Genomic DNA, 23,269 nt, shown 5'->3' with positions numbered 1-23,269 from the left:
AATCTTTCGTGAGGCTACAGTCCCCAAAGACAGGCTTTCGGCTGTGTGGTAAAGATTCCTAAAGCCAGCTTTCCCAAGTCGGACGCCTTCTCCAGCTGCTTCGGACTACAGCTCCCATCAGCCCCACCTGCACTAGCTAGGGCTGATGGGAGTTGTAGTGCGAAGGAGCCAGAAGGGGCACCAGGCGAGAGAAAGCGGATCTAATGTGATACCTGGCAATAGCAGGGAGATTCCGGATCCACATCCACCGTAGCAAGGTAATCAGGCTGCTGTGTTCCAGTCCCAGTTAAGATGCAGGGCACGTAGATCAGCTTCTCTCGTGGACCTTCAGGGGGGGAAGGTCCATATTTAGGGATCTGTCTTGGGTGAGCAAAGGGACGAGCTCTGAGCCGCTCAGCCCAAGCTCAGAGAAATCTTTTTGCAAAGCTTACCTGCCTCTAATGCCATCCTAACAGTCTTTGGATATCACCTTGTCTCAACGTTCCCTGTAGGATAGGCTACAATCTGTCCCAATATTACATACCGAATCTGATTTCTCTAAGGTTACAGTAAATGCTCGGGTTGCGAATGTAATCCGTGTGGGAAGCACGCTCGCAACCCACATCTGCGCACGCACAGGTCGCAATTCAGCGCTTCTGTGCATGTGCAACTGCTGAAACCCGGAAGTAACCCATTCCGGTACTTCCAGGTTTCGGCGGTCTGTAACCTGAAAAATCGCAACCTGGCTTTTCCCGGGACAAGATTGTGGCACCCAAATGGCCGCTGCAATCTCATGTGAGAAAATGGGATGTCCCGTTTTTCCCAGGACACTTGGCGGGTATGACATCGCCATCCTGGCTAACAGCCATGGCTAGCCTTATCCTCCACAAATTTGTCCAATCCTCTGTTAGTATGCCATGATCCAATAGACGGAAGCTGGAATGCTTACACCAAAGCCTAAAACTGAAAATCCTGCTTGAGGGATCTGGTCGGCCGCTGTGTGAACAGGATACGGAACTGGATGGGCAACTGAGCAGATCCCGCAGACTCTCCTTATGTTCTTAATATTTCAGTGGAAGATTAAACTCCCATCTCTTGCGGGGGTGCAGTTAGTGCCAGCACCGTCCGTTAAGAGTTTGGGTGTAATCTTCGACACCTCCCTTTCCATGGAGGCGCAGATTGCAGCTATAACAAAGGCGGCATTTTTTCATCTCCGCCAAGCTAATCAGTTGGCTCCTTACCTCTCTCACCCTGATCTGGCCACTGTGATCCACGTGACGGTCACCTCCAGACTGGATTATTGTAACTCGCTCTACGTGGGGCTGCCCTTGAGACTGACCCAGAAACTCCAGCGGGTGCAGAATGCTGCAGCAAGACTCCTTACGAGGTCTTCACTGCGAGATCACATTCACCCGGTGCTATACCGGATGCACTGGCTCCCGGTGGAGTACAGGATCAGGTTTAAGGTGCTGGTTTTAACCTTGAAAGCCCTATACGGCCTAGGACCCTCGTACCTATGGGACCACCTCTCCCGGTATGTCCCACAGAGGAACTTACGGTCTTCAAACAAAAATATCTTGGAGGTCCCAGGCCACAGAGAGGTTAGACTGGCCTTGACTAGAGCCAGGGATTTTTCAGCTGTGGCTCCAATCTGGTGGAACGCTCTGTCACAAGAGACAAGGGCTCTGCGGGACTTGACATCTTTCCGCAGGGCCTGCAAGATGGAGCTGTTCCACCAGACCTTTGGCCAAGGCACAGCCTGACCCCCTCCTTCTGTAATCCTCACAGAACTTTAGCCTAATGGCTGCCATCAATTTGATTTGAATTAATTTTATAATGAAATGATTTTAGAATGTTGTACTATTTTATTGTTAGCCGCCCTAAGCCTGGCTTCGGCTGGGGAGGGTGGGATATAAATAAAAGTTATTATTATTATTATTATTATTATTATTATTATTATTATTATTAGAGCTGCTTAGTTGTTTTAGGGACAGGAGGTGGAACTTGTGTCCTCCAGCTGTCACTGGGCTCCAACTCAAATGCAGGTGGCACAATTAAAAGATGGTTGGAAGGTCTTGCGTCAAAAACACTCCACAAAATATTAGACTTTATGTGACAAAGAAGTGCCTGGAAACTGGAAGTGAAATCAGAGTGAAGCCTCTTTAAATAGCCGCCGTCGTCTAAGGTCTCCCTGCAAGGAGGAAACCAAAGCTTTACCTCTGTTGCACATTCAAAACACATTCTTTCCCTCAAATGATTCTGGACACTGCAGTTTACCTCACACAAGAGTTATAATTCCCAGCAACGAACTACAGTGCCCAGAATTCCTTGGGGGGGAGAAGGGGCTTTGGAGGAGCTTTAAAAGTATTGTGCGCACCACAGCCTAAGACGAATGCTCAGTCAACAGGCCGCCTAGAAGCATCCTCTGATTCACAATTCCCAGTGACTCTGCATTTTCTGAATTCAGGCGCCCAGGGAAATTTTAATAAGCTTTGATGAATTGAAAGTAATTTGTTACCTGCCAGCTTGGACAACTTTCCTTTATTGTGCTGAGTGTAATATGCGGCGCTGTTAAGAGGCGTGGAAGGTTAATATAGAAGACTCGAAAGACTTTGAGTGTGGTTATTAATTCTTATTTCACCCTTCATCCGAGGACCTCGGGGCAGCGTAAATGTCCCTGCTACTGCTTTATCAAGGCAGGTGATGCCTGGCTTAATGTGTGTTTAGTGGGGAATTTAATTCAGGCCTCTTTGATGTCAATCCAGCGCTCTAACCGCTACACCGCTCTGGGTGCAGTTTCTTACACATTTCAGAAAGGGTATTTGAATGCAGACAACGAAGCAGCATTCATTTAAACTTGCCACAATGATGCGGCCCTAGGTAACTACTAGGTTGGACTACTGTGGGGCCACCCTTGACGTTGATTTGGAAACTGCAGCTAATGCAGAATGCCTTGACTTTTGGCTGGAGCAGTTCTGCACCGGTGCATTCAGCACTTTTTGTGTGTGAAAAAAACGAGGTGCTGGCACTCATTATCTTGATAAAAGTGCCGGGCGTACCAGCACACAGTGAGTGTATTATTCCAAAACTGAAAGCTTTGCAGTGGCTACTGGTATATTACCGAGCTAAGTTCTGTTAATGTAAAAAGGTAAAGGGACCCCTGACCATTAGGTCCAGTCGTGGCCGACTCTGGGGTTGCGGCGCTCATCTCACTTCACTGTCCGAGGGAGCCAGTGTACAGCTTCCGGGTCATGTGGCCAGCATAACTAAGCCGCTTCTGGCGAACCAGAGCAGCGCACGGAAACGCCGTTTACCTTACCTCTGGAGCGGTACCTATTTATCTACTTGTACTTTGACGTGCTTTTGACCTGCTAGGTTGGCAGGAGCAGGGACCGAGCAACGGGAGCTCACCCCGTCGCAGGGATTCTAACTGCCGACCTTCTGATCGGCAAGCCCTAGGCTCTGTGGTTTAACCCACAGCGCCACCCTCGTCCCTGTTAGTTAGTGTAGAAATCCCTAAATGGACCAGGTTACCTGAAGAGTTATTTTTCATTCCTTATACACCAGCCAGATCATTGTGATCATCTGGAGACGCCCTCCTGACTGTCCGACAGTATTCATGTATTTATTTATGCCACATTTGCGCCACATTTTTAAGTGTTATGATAGTACTTGAACCAGTCATGGCTTCCCTCCCCCAAAGAATTCTGGGAGTTGTAGCTCAGTACGGATCACCATCATCATCATCATTGTCAAAACAAAATAAAAGAAAAAAAATTCCTTCCAGTAGCACCTTAAAGACCAACTAAGTTAGTTCTAGGTATGAGCTTTCGTGTGCATGCACACTTCTTCAGAAGTGTCTTCAGGTATCTGAAGAAGTGTGCATGCACACGAAAGCTCATACCTAGAACTAACTTAGTTGGTCTTTAAGGTGCTACTGGAAGGAATTTTTTTTCTTTTATTTTGTTTTGACTATGGCAGACCAACACGGCTACCTATCTGTAACTGGAATCATCATCATTGCTATGATAACACTAACAACTTGTTTTTTGTACCCCACCCAGCTGACTGGATTGCCCCAGCCACTCTGGGTGGCTTCCAACATAATATTGCAGAAACACAACAACACAACACAACAGCACATATTAAAAGCATCCCGATAAAGGGCTGCCTTAATTCAGATCAGTGCCGGATTTATGTATAAGCTAAACAAACTATAGCTTAGAGCCCCACTCTTTTGGGGGCCCCAAAATTTTTTCACTGTTAATATACTTCTATTTAATTGTATTTCAGTTCAACAATTACTTTGATAAAATACATATTTTGTTATGTGCAAATGGCTTAGATACCTATTAGGCCCATAAATTACCATATAGCGTATATTCAGCACAAAAAACAGCAACAAGGCTGTCTTCAGATGTCTATGGAAGAGTATATCATTACTGTACTTATCTCTTTGATATCTGAGGAAGATTTCCACAGGGCAGGTGTGAGATCTTGGAAAAGATGTTAAGAGGCCCCACCCAGAGCTACAATTCACAGATTGTTAAACCACTCTAAGAATTGTACCTCTGCAACAGGGGCCTCTCAACATCTCTCAGCACTCTTAACAAAGTACAGCTCCCAAGATTCTTCAGGGGAAACCATGACTGCCTAAAGCAGTATCACAGCACTTTAAATAAACAGTGCAAATGTGGCATAAGTTTCTTCACAAGCCAAGGCTTCTAGTGTGGTGGCCCCCACAATTTGGAATGTTGTTCCTACTGAAATCAGACAGGTGGCAACAATCCTGACATTTCGTCACCTGCCGAAAATGTTCCTGTTTTGCCAAGCATTTTCTGAGAACGAATGAGATCCTTCTGCATTTTATAGTTTTATGAAGCTTTGATGCTTTTATTGTAAAGGTAAAGGGACCCCTGACCCTTAGGTCCAGTCATGGCCGACTCTGGGGTTGTGGGGCTCATCTCGCTTTATTGGCCAAGGGAGCCGGTGTACAGCTTCCGGGTCATGTGGCCAGCATGACTACGCCGCTTCTGGTGAACCAGAGCAGTGCACGGAAACGCCATTTACCTTCCCGCTGGAGCGGTACCTATTTATCTACTTGCACATTGATGTGCTTTCGAACTGCTAGGTTGGCAGGAGCAGGAACTGAGCAATGGGAGCTCACCCCGTCATTGCGGGGATTCGAACCGCCAACCTTCTGATCAGCAAGTCCTAGGCTCTGTGGTTTAACCCACAGCACCACCTGCTTTTATTGTACACCACTATTATATAGCTATAGCTAGTGATGGTTTGTAAATTTTCTTATAATAAAATAAAAAAACTGAGCCCTGCTGGAACAGAGCAGTCCCCACACCTTTCCTCCCACTGCAGCTAACTGGATGTCCCTGGGAAGACCACAAGAAGGGCACAAACGGAACAGCACATCCTCTTTTACACCCTCAACAACTGGTCTTTCAATGTATCCTGCTCCTTTACCTGGAAGTTTTGCCATAATTATTAGCCACTGATAAACCACACCTCCTCTGTACTTGTGCCTAATCCCTTAATCTTCCTCCTGAGCAATCTTGATTTGGGAGCACTGCTAAACCTGATTGTTGTGTGGCTTGAAATAAGGTCTCAATTTTTTCTGGCCGGTGGTGGAATCAGTTTGAGACTTACCTCTCATAGCATCCAGAGGGGTTGCATAACCTGGGCCATGACATCCACACTGCTCTGTAGGTTTTGGAAGAGGGAGAGGGAAAGAGTCAGCATAGCCACATCAAAAATATTATAATTATTATTAAAATTAACTTACAGCAATAAAAAGCACATACATTAAAACCAGCATTAAAAAACAGAGAAAGATGTCAAACTTACTCACATTTTTTTAAAAAGGCAGGACTGAAACAGACACCCCACCCATTGAAGGTTCTTTAAATTATTTACTTCTAATGAGAGACTGACAATTAAGGGATGCAATCATAGGGGCAGTGCTTTTTTTCTGGGGAGAAGCAGGGGTACACATACCCCTAAACATTTTGTGAATCCAAGTTTGGCCTCATTGAGCGGCAGTATTTCAATGTGAGTAGGAAAATGAGAGTACCCCTAAACATATTCCAGGAGGGGAATAGGGTGTGTGTCCCCAGTGCCGATTTCCGTATAAGCTAAACAAGCTATAGCTTAGGGCCCCACTCTCTTGGGGGCCCCCAAAAAATGTAAAGGAAAAAAAACCTGGATGTTTCCAAAATACAGTGGTACCTCGGGTTACATACGCTTCAGGTTACAGACTCCACTAACCCAGAAATAGTGCTTCAGGTTGAGAACTTTGCTTCAGGATGAGAACAGAAATCGTGCAGCAGCAGCAGCAGAGGGAGGCCCCATTAGCTAAAGTGGTGCTTCAGGTTAAGAACAGTTTCAGGTTAAGAACGGACCTCTGGAACGAATTAAGTACTTAACCCGAGGTACCACTGTATAAGCAAATAAAATAAAACCAGCATACAGCAACAGTCTTTTGTGTTGTGTAGGCTCCTATGATGTAAATTATGGGCCCCGCACATAGCATATATTCACCCAAAAAAACAGTGACAATTTGTGGTTGACAAAGGACAGCTGGACGTATAAAGGGCCCTGTTACATTCAGTAGTGTTGTAAACAAAAATATGCCCTTTTCCCTTATGGGGTATCCAAGAGCCCATATAGAGTCCTTACATAGGTTTCCTATTGGTAGGAGAAAATCACAGGGGGCAACCAGAGAATATTGAGAAGCAAAGCAAAGCAAAGCAGCTAGTAAGCCTGATCTTTATTGATCTGTTGCAACAGGGTGCTCCCCTCACCCGCAGGAGAGGAGGAGGAACCCAGAATAATGGTGTGCAAGGGCTTATAAAGACTTTTGAAATCACCACCCTGTAGATCAAGACCACCCCCAGATACATCATACATACATCACAGAAGGGGTGTAACCTAAGACCACCCCTCATATACATCCCACCTACATCACAGAAATTTTAATATTGTTTTTCTCCTGTTGTTGTTTATCTCCTGTCTGGCAGGTTACTTGATCGGATTTCCTGAGGAGCCTGGCCAGTCTTTTGTAATGATAAGGCTCACACCCTTATTCAAACACAGACACACCCTTAAGACAGGATTTGTGAAGGAAAAGACAATGGGGAGGCTTTTCCATTTTGACCTTGCAGAGAAAACATTTGGTCAGTTTAGGAATAAAAATTGTTCCAGGTTGGCCTTCCTGTGCTGATCTATGTATGTGCGGTTATGAACATTACCATATACAGTGGTGCCCCGCAAGACGAACGCCTCGCAAGACGGAAAACCCGCTAGACGAAAGGGTTTTCCGTTTTGGAGGCGCTTCGCAAAACAAATTTCCCTATGGGCTTGCTTCGCAAGACGAAATGTCTTGCGAGTTCCTGCGGGTTTTTTCCCCTTCCCCCCCCCTTTTCCTAAGCCCTAAGCCGCTTATCAGCTGATCCGCTAAAAGCCGCTAAACCGCTAATAGCGCTAATCCGCTAAGCTGTCAATGGGCTTGCTTCGCAAGACGAAAAAACCGCTATACGAAGAGCCTCACGGAAGGGATTAATTTCGTCTTGCGAGGCACCACTGTATCTAAGACCATAAAATTCCTATCACAGTAGCTTAGGGCCTCATCAGACCTCAATCTGGCCCTGTGCATGTCTCCTAACAACTGTCCACAGCACCCTTAAGAAACTACAACTCCCAGGATACTTGGGAGGTGGACGGAGAGGAACACGGCATCATAACATTTTAAATGTATGCTGCCACCAAGAAAACACCCTCCGCCCCTCGATATTCAACCTAAATCTTCCATCCTGAGCCCACTAGACCTAATCCTGAGAGCAAGAAGCCTTATGGCTGCTTCTTCTTCTTCTTCCTCAGTATCCGGTTTTTGCACCTGCTTGCAGTCTGAGTTGAGCAAGAGTGGAGCTGTACACTCGTATAGCCATTCCCACAACCTCTGTGCGACAGCCCTGGCGGTCTTTGGAAGGGAGGCAGGTGGCAAAGGCAGAGGGGGGAGCGCAATAAAGGACGGACCAGTCAAGGCTGGGGGGCATGAATAGGGGACGGACCACGAGAGGAAGACTTGGTTCCAGAGGCCCATGTAGATCAAATTGATGGATTTTATGCCTAAATGGCTTAAATGAAGTGTCAGAAATCAGGGAGACCAAAAATTTCAATAAGGAATGAGGGAAATTGATAAGCTATCTTAAAAAGCATTGTAAACAGTTAAAACCATTAGCAGGACATTGGAATATCCCTTGTAGCTTAGTGGTGAATTTTGGACACAGCGGAGATGTAAAAAGATTTGGATGATACATAAAAGATGCAGGAGGAAATGAGGAAAGTCCAAGAGATTCCTTGGAATCTTGTTTTTACTTTATGCATTTGATATAGGTGACTGTAAAATTTCAATCTGAAAAGCCAAATTTATTTTAAAATTTATTTTAAAAGAGAATTTTAAATTTATTTTTAAAAAGAAAAGAAAACAAGAAAGAGCTCTGGTCTTCCAAGTTCACTTTGATAATACCCAGATAACAGAGAGGTTTTTTTTTTATTATTTTAATGTAATTTTTAGGAGAGATTAAAAGGTAAAATAAAGGGTGTGGTTTGTTGTTTCTTTAAATGTAATTAGGGTCGTGTTCAATACTCCCCACTCACCGACCGGGCCAATTTTACAAGTTATATTGTTTGTTTCAGTGCTTTAACAGTGTAAACCACTGTTGCAGAATGGCAGCATATAAATGCAATTCATAAATCATAATTCTTCATGATTAAATAATAATCATAATAAACTACTCATGTAGCCTTATGAGGCTTTGCCCTCGGGTGGGAAAAATATTGCGCCTGGGAAAGGGAAGTGGGGGTCAACAGACACTCAAGGAATAGTTTCGAAGAAAAGGCTTTTATTTCTACCATCCATGAACTGGTAGAAGGAGCAAGTGTGATAACTCACAAAAAGCATGCACAAAATTCACAGTCATGTGCACAAGCATATATACCCCTTTCCAGTTCCCTCCTCCTTTCTCCTCCCTCAGGAGTCCTCTGAGCATGAACAGAAAGCTGTCTTGGGACTATTGGGACTCTTGGCACCCTTGCCAGGAAAGGGGTTTCAGAGTGTTCAGATATGTTTCCATCTCTTGTTCTGGCATGGTTCCCGGACAGAAAGCAAGTTGCAATGTGGTTCTTTAGCAAGGCCAGAAGGCATCAGAAAGGCCTGAGAAACAATGGACTGTGTTCCCTACCTTGGTTGCAATCTTTTTAGTTACAGCAAGCAGAATGTTTCTGATGCTTAGCTAATGCCTTTTAGCTGCTGAGAAAAATGATTTTGAAAAGGTCTGAGAAGCTTTGAGCCTGCTTTGGTGGGCCTAGGTGAGGTCACCTGTCCTCACCTTCCTTCACTCAGACTAAAGCTATTGAAATCCCATTTTTGAGCTACAGTGGTGCCCAGCAAGACGAATGCCTCGCAAGACGAAAAACCCGCTAGACGAAAGGGTTTTCCGTTTTGGAGGTGCTTCGCAAGACGAATTTCCCTATGGGCTTGCTTCGCAAGACGAAAACGTCTTGCGAGTTTTTCCGACTTTCCCCCCCTTTTTCCTCCCTTTTTCTAAGCCGCTTATCCGCAAAGCCGCTAAAAGCCGCTAAAAGCCGCTAATAGCGCTAATCCGCTAAGCCGTCAATGGGCTTGCTTCGCAAGACGAAAAAACCGCTAGACGAAGAGAATCGCGGAACGGATTCTTTTCATCTTGCGAGGCACCACTGTATTTTAAAGGATTATCGGCTTACCATACATCTGAATTTTCCTGGACATTTTTGCCGATTTCTGCCTGGACACTGCTTCCAACTACAGCATTCCGAGAATGTCAAGGGATATTATGGGTTGGATCCAAGTGCGTTATACTGTGGGTAGACCCATTCAAATGAATAGCCCTAAGTTTGTCGGGTCCATTTATTCTTAATGGGTGCACTTGGACTAACGCTAGACACAACCCTCAGAATTTGTAAGGAATGTGGAGATAGTATGAAGTTGCATGATGTTGTTTATATAGAAATTATGGGATGCGTCCAGCTAAGTTATGTAGTGTATCCTGAATAGACACATAGATATTGATGGATCGAAGTCAGTCAGGTCCATTCACTTCAACAGATTTACACTGAAAAGATCTAACACTGGTTACAACCCTATAATAAAGCTTTTTTTTAAGAAAAATTCTAGAGAATGTTTAGTTTGTCACTGTAATGCACACATAAGGTGTTTGATTCACAATACCACAAATCATGATCAATATATCCATGTGCAGCCTCTGCCCATTAATAAATGCACTCCAAACTTGTTTTGAGGGTGTATGGCCTGCTTTACAGAAGAGAACCCTATATTTAAAGGTGGCTTATTTGATGGGCTATCTAGTAGGGCTGCCGCACGTCCAGGTTTTCAGAAACACATCCGGGGATTCGGCCCGAAAATGGCGTCTGGGCGGATTTTTGGCAAAATGTCTGGGAAAACCTAGACATATAGTATATAGTTAATGCTTTTTATAAAAGCATTTAAAAATTCAAAAAAGGCCCAATACTTTTATTTTATCACAAAAAAGCTCTATAACTTTCTCTGGATTTTCACTTTTGGGAATATGGCCACCCTATATCTAGTCCGGACGCAGGTGGCGCTGTGGGTTAAAGCCTCAGCGCCTAGGGCTTGCCGATCGAAAGGTCGGCGGTTCGAATCCCTGCGGCGGGGTGCGCTCCCGCTGCTCGGTCCCAGCGCCTGCCAACCTAGCAGTTCAAAAGCACCTCCGGGTGCAAGTAGATAAATAGGGACCGCTTACCAGCGGGAAGGTAAACGGCGTTTCCGTGTGCGGCTCTGGCTCGCCAGAGCAGCGATGTCACGCTGGCCACGTGACCCGGAAGTGTCTCCGGACAGCGCTGGCCCCTGGCCTCTTAAGTGAGATGGGCGCACAACCCCAGAGTCTGTCAAGACTGGCCCGTACGGGCAGGGGTACCTTTACCTTTACCTTATATCTAGTCCAGGTCTGATTTAAAGATGAAGTAAGGTACAGTAAGAAGGGAGAATAGAAAATGCCTCCATACTGCCCATCCACAAGGTTCTAGCCAATGTTATTCCTGCTGAGAGTAGACCAATAGAAACTAATCCACATGAGTAATTTAGGCCATTTAATCTAGCTAGATTCCATCAGCAATTAGCTCCTGGTAGATGACTGTACACCCTTGAATGGAAACTCCCTTGTCCGTGTCAATCATTGTTGTTTATGCTCTTCCAATATCATTTGCATGGGTGCAGACCTCAAAACTGGTCAGACCACACCTGGAATATTGTGTCCGATTCTGGGCGCCAGAGTTTAAGAAGCATATTGACAAGCTGGAATGTGTGCAGAGGAGGCTGACCAAGACACAGCCAAGGGCGTGCAAGCCAAGCCTTATTGGGAATGGTTGAGGAAGCTGAGTATGTTGAGCCTGGAAACATACACTGGCTTCCGGTGGAGTACAGGGTCAGGTTTAAGGTGCTGGTTTTGACCTTTAAAGCCCTAGGACCCACGTACCTACGGGACCGCCTCTCCTGGTCTGCCCCACGGAGGACCTTAAGGTCCACAAATGACAACACTTTGGAGGTCCCAGGTCACAAGGTGGTTACATTGGTCTCATCTAGGGCCAGGGCCTTTTCAGTACTGGCCCCAACTTGGTGGAACGCTCTGTCACAAGAGACCAGGGTCTTGCGGGACTTGACATCTTTCTGCAGAGCTGTTCTGCCTGGCCTTTGATTTGGTTTTGATCTATGGACAACTTTTAAAATGAGGCTGCATTTTAAATTGCAGTTTAACCTGTATTTTAAATTGGTCCCGTCCTGTCCCCCCCCCCCATTATGCTTTTACTGTAATTTTACTGGAGTTAGCTGCCCTGAGCCCAGCTCTGGGCGGGGAAGGTAGGGTATAAATAAATTATTATTATTATTATTATTATTATTATTATTATTTATTAGAGAGCCATCTTCAAATATCTGAAGGGCTGTCACATGGAAGATGGAGCAAGATTGTTTTCTCCTGCTCTGGAAGGTAGGACTCGGAACAATGGCTTCAAGTTATAAGAAAGGAGATTCTAACTAAACTTCAGGAAGAACTTTCTGGCAGTAAGAGCTGTTCAACAGTGGAATGAACTCTCCTTCCTTAGAGGTTTTTAAGCAGAAGATGGATGGCCACCTGTAAGATATTATTCAGCGGTGGCTTCTGACGAAACCCTGTTGCCCCTTGTGATAGGAATTTTATGGTCTTTGATATATGGCAATGTTCATAACCGCACATACATAGATCAACACAGGAAGACCAACCTGGAACCATTTTGATTCCTAAACTGACCAAATCCTTTCTCTGCAAGGTTAAACTGGAAAAGCCTCCCCATTGTCTCTTTCCTCACAAATCCTGTCTCAAGGATATGTCTGTTTGAATAAGGTGTGAGCCTGTGACCTAGCCCAGGAAATAAGTATTTTACCACTACAAAAGAATGGCCAGGCTCCCCAGGCAATCCAATCAAGTAACCTGCCAGACAGGAAATAAACAAGGACAAGAGAAAAACAACATTTAAATTTCTGTGATGTAGGTGGGATGTATCTGAGGGGTGGTCTTAGGTTACATCCCTTCTGTGATGTATGTATGATGTTTCTGGGGATGGTCTTGATCTAGAGGATGGGAATTTCAAAAGTCTTTATAAGTCCTTGCACAACATTTTTCTGGGTCTTCCTCCTTTCCTGCGAATGAGGGGAGCACCCTGTTGCAACAGATCAACAAAGATCAGGCTTACTAGCTGCTTTGCTTCTCAATATTCTCTGGTTGGCCTCTGTTATTTTCTCCTACCAATAGGAAACCCACGTAAGGACTCTATATGGGCTCTTGGGTACCCCATAAGGGAAAAAAGGGCATATTTTTATTTACAACACCCTTCAGCATCCAGACCCTCCTCCCAATCTTCTCCCTCTGACATCTTCTCAGGGTCCCACCACCAATCTCTCAGCTCTGAGCCTTCCTCTGGGGGTGTGTGGGTCTCCCTTGAGGGTTCCCCATGCTTTTCATTGTGCAGTCATGATGATTTGTGCTCATGATGGTGTCATCCTGCTTTCAAAAGTTTCAAGGAGGGCATATGGCTTCATTTCCAATCAGATACAGTGGTGCCTCGCAAGACGAAAAGAATCTGTTCCGCGATTCTCTTCGTCTAGCGGTTTTTTCGTCTTGCGAAGCAAGCCCATTAGCGGATTAGCGGATTAGCGCTATTAGCGGCTTAGCAGCTTTTAGCGGCTTAGCGGATCAGCTGATAAGCGGCTTAGCGGCTTAGAAAAAGGGGGGGAAAGGGGGGAAAACCCGCAGGAACTCGCAAGACATTTTCGTCTTGCGAAGCAAGCCCATAGGAAATTCATTTTGCGAAGCACCTCCAAAACGGAAAACTCTTTCGTCTAGCGAGTTTTCCGTCTTGCGAGGCATTCGTCTTGCGGGGCAGCACTGTATTCATTTCCCTTCACGTCCTACCGAAATCCTGCCACAAACATTCCCCTTGATTTTTTGCCCTGCTTTCGTTTTGCAAAAGTGGCCCCTCCTGAGGGCGATTGTGCAGTAACGTTGGGGAAGCATCTCAGAAAAATAACTACAGTCAGTGGTACCTCGGGTTAAGAACTTACTTCGTTCCGGAGGTCAGTTCTTAACCTGAAACTGTTCTTAACCTGAGGTACCAGTTTAGCTAATGGGGCCTCCCGCTGCCGCCGCACGATTTCTGTTCTCATCCTGAAGCAAAGTTCTTAACCCAAGGTAATATTTCTGGGTTAGCGGAGTCTGTAACCTGAAGTGTATGTAACCCGAGGTACCACTGTAATGGAAGTGGAATTCTGTGTGGACGGTCTGGTATCAATCCATCACCGAGGCACTTTTATTGCATCAATGCCCCTACAGAAAAGCTTCACCAGTCTGGAGTGACCCTGAATGAATGAATGAATGAATGAATGAATGAATGAACGAACTAAATGAGAATGCTAACTCCAAGCAGGCTTGCTAAGAGGTATAAGACTGAATGAGATAAGTGCTGAAGATGCAAAGAGGTGGAGGGAACAATCTTTCACATGTGGCAGACTTGTAAAAGGCTATTGGGAAATGCTCCATAACGAATTGAAAAAAATGTTTAAAGGTTCTCCCCCCCCCAAAAAAAAAAAAACCACACACACAGTCCTTTCTGTTGGGGATAATTCAGACTGAAATTCCCAGGTGTCAAAAAAGGTTATTTATTTATGTATGCTACTACTGCAGCCCGTATTTAGTTCGCCCCAAAATGGAAAACGAGCGAGGTCCCAGCTAAAGCAGAATGGCAACAGAAGCTGACGGAATATGCGCAGCTTGCAGACTTAACATATAGAATAAGAGAACAAGAAGAACATATGTTTAGAGAAGGTTGGAAAACGTTTATTGAATATATGGGGGGGGATTGCGTACACCTGAGAACGCTGTGAGCATTAAGATAAATTCAACAGTGTAAATAAGTTTTGATGGCATACGGAAGGGTTTAGTTTTTGTAAAATACGCAGGGATTTATGATATGCAAAATGAACCGTGGAAAGAGAAGAAGGGAAGTCATTTATATTTTAAGGATGTTAAAATGAGTATTTTAAATTGTAAAACAGAAAATTTAATAAAAATTACATATAAATAATAATAATAAAATAAAAGAGAATGCTAATTATTGCTCCAGCCGGCTGAAGACAGAGAGGATCAATTCTTACCTCCTTTGTCGGGCTCCTCTTGTTCCGGGACAACCCCTCCTTTTGTCTGATACATTATCTGGCAGCCCGGGCTTGTGCGTCTGACGGTAGTAAGAAGATGCTCGAGATCTGCTTATACCCAGAGGGATCCTCTAAATATATAAGTGTGCGCACACACCCAAGAGGATGCCAAAACGGTGGGTGAGGAAGGTGTGGTCTTGTAAAGGAACTCATTAAGGGAAAAGCTGACTCCCAAGAAAGCCTTTTTCCTGGCCCACCCGCCCCATCCACCTGTAGCCAGGTGATCACACGCCCTTTGGAGATCTCAGAGCTCGGGAGGAGACAGTCGCAGAAGATTCGGATTCCGGTTGGTCCAGTTCCTCTTCTCACACGGGCTTTGATGAAAGCACACGTTGGGATGGCATGATCTCTAACTGTGCCTGTTTATCTGAAGCCCTCGTTTCTCTCTCTTTAGTCAATTTGGGGGCCTTTAAAAAAGGCAAATAAATTTAGTCAATTTGGGGGCCTTTAAAAAAGGTAAGGGACGCAGGTGGCGCTGTGGGTTAAAGCCTCAGCGCCTAGGACTTGCCGATCGAAAGGTCGGCGGTTCGAATCCCTGCGGCGGGGTGCGCTCCCGCTGCTCGGTCCCAGTGCCTGCCAACCTAGCAGTTCGAAAGCACCTCCGGGTGCAAGTAGATAAATAGGGACCGCTTACCAGCGGGAAGGTAAACGGCGTTTCCGTGTGCGGCTCTGGCTCGCCAGAGCAGCGATGTCACGCTGGCCACGTGACCCGGAAGTGTCTCCGGACAGCGCTGGCCCCTGGCCTCTTGAGTGAGATGGGCGCACAACCCCAGAGTCTGTCAAGACTGGCCCGTACGGGCAGGGGTACCTTTACCTTTACCTTTAAAAAAGGTAAAGGGATGCGGGTGGCACTGTGGGTTAAACCACAGAGCCTAGGACTTGCCGATCAGAAGGTCGGCGGTTCAAATCCCCGCCACGGGGTGAGCTCCCATTGCTCGGTCCCTGCTCCTGCCCACCTAGCAGTTCACAAGCACGTCAAAGTGCAAGTAGATCAATAGGTACCGCTCCGGCGGGAAGGTAAACGGCGTTTCCGTGCGCTGCTCTGGTTCACCAGAAGCGGCTTAGTCCTGCTGGCAACATGACCCGGGAGCTGGACGCCGGCTCCCTCGGCCAAGAAAGTGAGATGAGCGCCGCAACCCCAGAGTCAGCCACAACTGGACCTAATGGTCGGGGGTCCCTTTACCTTTAGCTTTAGGGGTGGTATTGGCTGGGGGGGGGTCATTGGAAGATGGTTGGATTGGCGTAGCCAGGGGGTAAGGAGGGGTAGCTGCCTCCCCTAAATCAAGTAAATAAATAAAAATACTTAACTAAAAGTAGAAATTATCAGAATATTCAAAATTGAAATGTTTGCTGAGGTCACTTGTACTGTGGAGCAGTCATTCAGGAGAGAGTAATCACCTGGCTAAGGTAAACGTCTCCATGGGCTCTGCTTACTGAGCGTGCAGAGGAAAAACTGCCTGGGGGGGGGGAGGAGTTATTTGAGAAGAAAGTGCTGAAGGGTTTTCAGCAAATCCAAGAAAACTTGTTTTAGTTTAGATTTTTTATAAACAAGATGTAAAAAAGGCGTGCTCTTTGTAATTGTGCAAAATAGGCTCGTTAACCGCATGGAAGGTACCCCCTGGTGTTTATTTTTTGCTTAACTTCCTAGTTTTCAAACGACTGGAGATTTCGACAGGTTTTTCTGGGCACTGGGGATCAGAGGAAAGTAACTGAAGACAACTGGGGTTGAGACATTCCATCCTGATCTGCCAGACAGACCCAGACAGAAGAAGACAACGACAGGTGGGTGTCGCGCACCCCTAACATAAACACCCATGGCGTTCTTTTTGTGCTCCCGCCACCCAGTTCATCATTGCAAACAGTTCATCATTATTACACCTTCTTTTCCGTCTTGTGTTGTTTGGCACTGGTTGTGAGGCAGGTGGCACGGATTCTGCCTGGCGCCCGGAATTAATTGCAACTGAGGGTGAGCTACACACATGACTCTGCCTTTATCAATGAGCATGACGCAGCTAAAAGTTCCCATAAATGTTTTGGCTGCCTTGTTCAAGCGCATGGCTGGGGTCCAAGGAGCAGCAGGGCGTGGCCTGCAAGCATATATGTATGTATGCTCAGCAGTTCATTAGCGCTTCTTCTTTGTCTTTGAACCGCCCTGTCGCCATATCGCCGCTTCTGAAATCACCCCAAGCTTAAGACGTGAGCCAAAGTGTTTGGGGGCTGAAAGGAGGGAGCCTGCCGTTCAAGAAACGCAAGACTGAAAGCCCCGCTGGGCATCTGAGGATGAGAACATTTGAGATCTACACCGTGTGACCCAACTCGCTGATACGAGCTCAGCATTTTCAGATGTGCTGGGCTGTGGGATGTGACACGAGAACGGGAGAGGCGATTGGTCAATTGGCTGCTGAGGTCACAGCAGCCCTTGACACTACATGAAAGTTAGGTTCTTATTTTTTTTATTAAAAAATATTTACCGTATTTTTCGCTCCATAAGACGCACCTGACCATAAGATGAACCTAGTTTTTAGAGGAGGAAAACAAGAAAAAAAATATTCTGAATGTAACAGTGGATGTATGATTTTTGTTGTTCATTCTGTGGCCTCAGACATGATATGTGATTTGATGGTGAGTTTGGGGTAGCCCAATGCAAAAATCCTGAGAATCCATGTGGATCCGTGCTTTGTAACCACATTTTTGCGCCACTGCGGCCCCACAAAACAATGGATGCGTGGGTTTTTTGGTGCAGGCTGTAGCCATGGACATGCTATGTGATCTGATGGTGAATTTGGGGTGACCCAGTGCAAAAATCCTGAGGATCCATGGGCTTTTAGCCTCCTTTATCGATAGAGTCCCTAATCTCGCTCCTGATCACTTGCCGATCAGCTGCTTCCTTTCAACACCCACTTCCCTCTTTCTAAAAAAAGAGAGCATGATCTGCTTTTCACCCCTGGGCAATTTGGCTCCAGGGACCACACATTCGCTCCATAAGACGCACAGACACTTCCCCTTACTTTTTAGGAGGAAAAAAGTGCCTCTTATGGAGTGAATAATACGGGATATGCCACTATTAGTTAAAAAAAAATCAGAGTGCATAAACCCTGCAATAAAAATTATGTAAAAAGTTATATAGTGGAGGACGAAGGCAGAATTGATGCCCGGAGGGGATTTCTGAAAGGCAGCGCTTTGTCCTGGATCTTACACATATAAAAACTCAACAATTTGGAGGTTTCCTAAAAGAAGCTCCAGTTGTGTAATATACACCTTCCTCAATGCACCTTAACTGGATTCTGACCTGTCACCTACCTTCCCTGGAAGGTATTACCTCTCTAATATGCTGGTCCCTTCTGCTATTTCTTAAAACACTTTATAAATTTCTCCGAAACATGCGCTCAATTTCCACGGGAATGCCTGCAGCTTACTCTGTCATAAAAACATTCTCTAATAAAAAGATAGAGGATTTCAAGCTGGAAGTTACAGGACATGCAACGACTGGAACCGAAGCGGTTATGTCTTCTCCAAAATTTTCGTAGGTGCAAACAGAATTGTGTATAACCGTCTCAGTATTATCATAAGCATGGATAATCATAAGCATTATAAAAAGGATGTCTGAGAGAGGCCTTAAACCAATTTGAAACCTCTCCCTGGGGATTGTAGCCTCACTACAAATTCCAATAATTTTTGGTGAAGACCACCTTCCTCAGGTTTGTGGGTCATGATAACACAGTTGATCTTATCGTCAAGTTGGTTTAAAAGCAGTAATGTACAGTATTGTGGATGCAGGCAGACCCCCTAGTTAAATGGTGTGTGGTAAAATACGAATGTGACCTCTTGTGGCAGAAAATGGTAGTTACCAAATAAAGAGCGAACCATTCATTTTTGGCCAGGCAGCATCAGTAATTTCAGATCTCACTGCAGACCAGCCATTCTTGGGTCCCCAGATGTTGTTGGACTACAACCCCCATCATCCCTGACCAAAGGTTCTGCCAGCTAGGGATGATGGGAGTTGTAGTCCAACAGCATCTTGAGAAAGGCTGCTGTAGACTGTGGGTATTTTAACACATTTTCATCATTCAGTACTGATGAAGGATGAGAAACAAATTGTGCTTGGGTCCAAACCTTATACATTCAAAAAAAATCCATTAGCCTTTGGGTCCTGTTGACTCTTTTAAAGAAGATGGAATGTTAAAATATGGTTACCAGATTTTTTTCAATGAATCCAGGGACACTTTATTTTTGGGGGGGGGGGGAGCTGAGTAGCAACAGGGAGTCAGTAGTGGGGATTGTGAGGCAAAAGACCCTGGGCCCAAGCATACATGCATATTGTATAAAGGTCAAACATAAATGTGAAACATAAATGCACAGTTTTTTTAAAAACTGGGCAATGGCGCACGGTGCGCCTGTGTCTCCCGAGCCTCCCTTGATCTCCTGCCCCCTTCCCCCTTTGTTTTGACTGATCAGGGGAGGCTTGGGAGTCGTGGCTGGCCGTTGCCCAATTTTTAAAAAACTCTGCACATTTATGTTTAACAGGGTGTGAAAGAAGGGCTTTGCACCTTGCCTGGCAGAGAAACCTCGTGCCTTGTACCCCTCCTGGGCAACGGCTGCCCACCCGCAACTCCTGAGCCTCCCCCGATCTGTCAAAACAAAGGGGGGAGGGGACAGGAAATCTGTACCCCCGGACACCCCCCTGGACGCAGGATCTGAGCACAGCAGGGCTCTCCCCACCAGAAAGTCCCCGAAACTGGTATTCAGAAACATTTCTGCCTCTGGCATCAAAGTCACTAGGCATTGGTAGCCTAATCCTGCACGAATTTGTCTAACACTTTTAAAGAACCATCGATACATCCAGCGGGGACCACATTCCACAGTTTGGCTATTCGTTTATTTATTTTGTAAGATTTATACACTGATTGGTTGTGAAAGAAAACTCTCCAAGCGCTGTGTGGAGAAGAACTTTCATTCGTCTGCCCTGAATCTTTCCACATTCAGCTTCATTGAATGGCTCCAAGGCCTAGTGTGATGATCTATCACGTGCAGAAAAAATCATGTGAGCAAGACTACAGTTTGCAGTAGAGAGAGGCAGGCAGACCAATAAACACCCAGGACAGTTTGGTATCATTAAAAGCATCAGGTAATACACCTGTTCCAGAGATTCTCATAATCTACCGACTGAGCTATGGATGATTCCTTCAGCCTTCAGGAAGCAGGAGCTACATGTTGGGAAAACTTCCCCTCCCACTCCCCCCAGACTCCCTATACATAGAGAAAGCTGATCATAAGCCTTACTGCTAAAATACTAGTTTTCTATGTGCATATGTTTTTTTTATCGTTGTGTGGGAGCGTCCTAACGTGCCACACCCCAGCTTACTGCCTGAAGTGGTACAGTCCAGGAAAAGCTGTACAGTCACACCTCGGGTTACAGGTGCTTCAGGTTGTGTTTTTTTTTTGGGTTACGGACCCGCCGAAACCCGGAAGTACCGGAACGGGTTACTTCCGGGTTTCGGCGGTCGCGCATGCGCATAAGTGCTAAATCGCACTTTGCGCATGCGCAAAAGTGCCAAATCGCAACTGCGTGTGTGCAGACGCGCCACTGTTGGTTGCGAATGCTGCAGGTTGCAAACGTGCCTCCTGCATGGATCATGTTCGCAACCCGAGCGTCCACTGTACTGTTCAGTTCCACAGACTATAAACTTGCTCCCTGTCTGCAAGAACATGGAAATCTGGTTAGAGGCCCCACCAAGATCAATTTTCATATGTGGAACATAGAAAGGACAAAGGGTCAACATTAAGGGTCCAACTGCTCTCTGCCCTGCTGGGAGCCTTCCTCAGATCCAGATATCGGAGGTGCAGTCTCCACCCGGGTAGCGGATCTCGTGGGCGAGCGCAGGGCCCTCCGGCTCTTTCCCAAAATCCACGAGGAAATTCTTATTCACTTTCAAGCCGCCTTTCTTGGTGTCCACGTCGATTTGTAACATGACAGAGCCTTCCCTGAAGTGAAGAGGAGGGGAAACGGGAGTGGAGAAAACATGTTGTGAAGGAAGGCAGAAATAAGGCCATAATCATTTATTTTTGAGGACAAAAGGGAAGAGTCCAGTAGCAGAATCAGGCCAGTGGCCCATCTGGTCCAGCACCCAGCTATCTTTCTTTGCAGGTAGAAAAAGACCAGGCAGGTAATTTTCTGGTACACCAAACGCAGAAGCTTGCTGATGTATTAACCTGGCTGAATTTGGCTGATGCAAACCCAGCAGACACACCGATGATGACAGGTTACCAGGTAGATGGTACTGCTGAAGCATTTTCTGACACCACACTGTACAGATGCATTCCAGGCAAACTGAATTTCATTGCTAGATGTTCAAGACCTGACATAGCTGTAAGCACTAACCTGCTTAGCAGACATGCTAACAATCCTATTGTTTAGGATTGAAAAGCAGGACCAGATCCCTCAGTGGGAACCCACAAGCAGGATTCAAGCACAGAAGCCCTCTCTTCTCATCTGCGGTTTCCAGCAACTGAGATTCAGAAGCACCACTGGACTCCAGCCATGAAGTCAGAGCATAGTAGCCATTGAAAGCCTTATCCCTCCACAAATTTGCCTAATCCTTTTTTATAATAATAATAATAAATAATATTTTTTTATTTATACCCCACCCTTCCCGGTTCAGAAAACCAGGCTCAGGGCAACAAATTTAAAACATTTAACTGATGCTACAAAAAAAACAAACAGTATAAAATACAGTATAAAACGTGAATAACAATAAAATCAAAAATAAATTTAGAGGGAAAATCCTTCCAATAAACATTAGATGATCACCAGGGCTAGCTGGCTAAGTTAGTCCTATTTGGGCCAGCGAGGAGACCAGGGGAGAATTAGCTGTGGGATCCCAGAGCGGGGAATCTTCATAAAAAGGGAAGGAAGGGGAATAAAAGATCAGGCTGAGTTCAGATTGAAAGCCAGGCGGAATAGCTCTGTCTTACAGGCCCGGCGGAAGGAGGTTAAATCCTGCAGGGCCCTGGTCTCATGGGACAGAGCATTCCATCAGGTCGGAGCCACCACTGAGAAGGCCCTGGCCCTGGCGGAGGATAGTCTGACTTCCTTAGGGCCCGGGACCTCTAAACTATGGTTATTCATGGACCTTAAGGTCCTCTGCAGGGCAGACCAGGAGAGGTGGACCCGTAAATACGAGGGCTCTAAGCCACATCTTAAAGGCATCCGTGGCCTTAAGGGAGCCAATTCCATAGTTTAACTGGGCGCTGTGTGAAGAAGATGCTTTGAGCAGAGGGGCAGAGGCTCTCCAGGGTTTCAGGGAGGGGTCTTTATCGACCCAACGTGGAGTTTGAACCTGGGGCCTTCTGCATGCGAAGCAGGTGTCCTGCCACTGGGCTGCAGCCCTGACTTTTAAAAATAATAATATCCAGGCGAAAGGTGTCTTACTTGACCATGTCTGGGTAGAACTGCTTGTCCCAGCCACTGTAGAGGGAAGTACTGACATACAGTCGCTTGCCGTCCAAGCTTAGCTGGATCATTTGAGGTCCGCCTTGAACCCTCTTTCCCTGAAAAAAACAGATATGTTAACACACTCCAGAGGATCCTGTGTTGCTTGGCGTACGTGGAAGGACTATTTGGAGCAAGAGGAAAGAGAGATGCAGGGGTGCAGGACATCTGTGCCCTTCCAGATTTTAAGAAGGTAAGAAGAATGGAAGTGAGAGCTGGACCATAAAGAAGGCTGATCGCCGAAGAACGGATGCTTTTGAATTGTGGTGCTGGAGGAGATTCTTGAGAGTCCCATGGACTGCAAGAAGATCAAACCTCTCCATTCTGAAGGAAACCAGCCCTGAGTGCTCACTGGAAGGACAGATCCTGAAGCTGAGGCTCCAAGACTTTGGCCACCTCATGAGGAGAGAAGACTCCCTGGAAAAGACCCTGATGTTGGGAAAGATGGAGGGCACAAGGAGAAGGGGACGACGGAGGATGAGATGGTGGGACAGTGTTCTCGAAGCTACCAGCATGAGTTGGACCAAACTGCGGGAGGCAGTGGAAGACAGGAGTGTCTGGCGTGCTCTGGTCCAGGGGGTCACAAAGAGGCGGACATGACTAAACGACTAAACAACAACAACAACAACAGTGACAAGGGCAAAAACAGAAGGGGAGGAAGGAAGGAAGGAAGAAAGGAAGGAAGGAAGGAAGGAAGGAAGGAAGGAAGGAAGGAAGGAAGGGAGTGTTTCTTGAGTGCCTTGGATTAAAGGCATGATATAAAATGTGATAAACAATTAATAAATAGGGGGGAATGTGGTGGTTCTCATGCACCTTGATGATAAATGGATCTGGCTGGCAGTCCAGCTCTTGGTCCTCAACCACAGTGACCGGCCCGCCTTTGACGATGCTGCCTCCCACGAAAACCTGCAAGGAAATATACCAGACTCAGGAAAGGACAGAATCATGCTTGCAGAGTCGTCAGCTTC

General features: G+C 46.0%; 2 protein-coding genes across 3 annotated transcripts in view; both read right to left on the bottom strand.

The window, feature by feature from the left end:
* Positions 1 to 14,974, bottom strand: part of LOC307205582 (methanethiol oxidase-like) — a 34,195-nt gene extending 19,221 nt beyond the window's left edge. The window contains exons 1-3 of one of the 2 annotated variants that reach the window (XM_079958175.1): positions 14,753 to 14,974; positions 5,641 to 5,694; positions 213 to 325 (exon numbers count right to left, since the gene is read on the bottom strand). In XM_079958175.1, the coding sequence (XP_079814301.1) occupies positions 213 to 325; positions 5,641 to 5,694; positions 14,753 to 14,807 (222 nt within the window). In that variant the 5' untranslated portion in view covers positions 14,808 to 14,974. Of the gene's footprint in view, positions 1 to 212; positions 326 to 5,640; positions 5,695 to 7,885; positions 8,061 to 14,752 lie in introns of those variants that run through there. The other variant, XM_079958174.1, reaches the window with a different exon arrangement.
* Positions 14,975 to 19,666: 4,692 nt separating this feature from the next.
* The window catches only part of LOC307205603 (methanethiol oxidase-like), a 37,356-nt gene continuing 33,753 nt past the window's right edge, over positions 19,667 to 23,269 (bottom strand). Inside the window, exons 10-12 of the mRNA XM_079958213.1 lie at positions 23,115 to 23,207; positions 22,242 to 22,360; positions 19,667 to 20,794 (exon numbers count right to left, since the gene is read on the bottom strand). Coding sequence (XP_079814339.1) covers positions 20,632 to 20,794; positions 22,242 to 22,360; positions 23,115 to 23,207 — 375 coding nt within the window. The 3' untranslated portion in view covers positions 19,667 to 20,631. The remainder of the gene's footprint in view (positions 20,795 to 22,241; positions 22,361 to 23,114; positions 23,208 to 23,269) is intronic.

This window comes from Podarcis cretensis, assembly GCF_951804945.1.
Source record: "Podarcis cretensis genome assembly, chromosome: 16".
NCBI lineage: Eukaryota > Metazoa > Chordata > Lepidosauria > Squamata > Lacertidae > Podarcis > Podarcis cretensis.
Note: the sequence above shows the minus strand (reverse complement) of the source record. Positions and strands in the feature narration are given on the sequence as shown.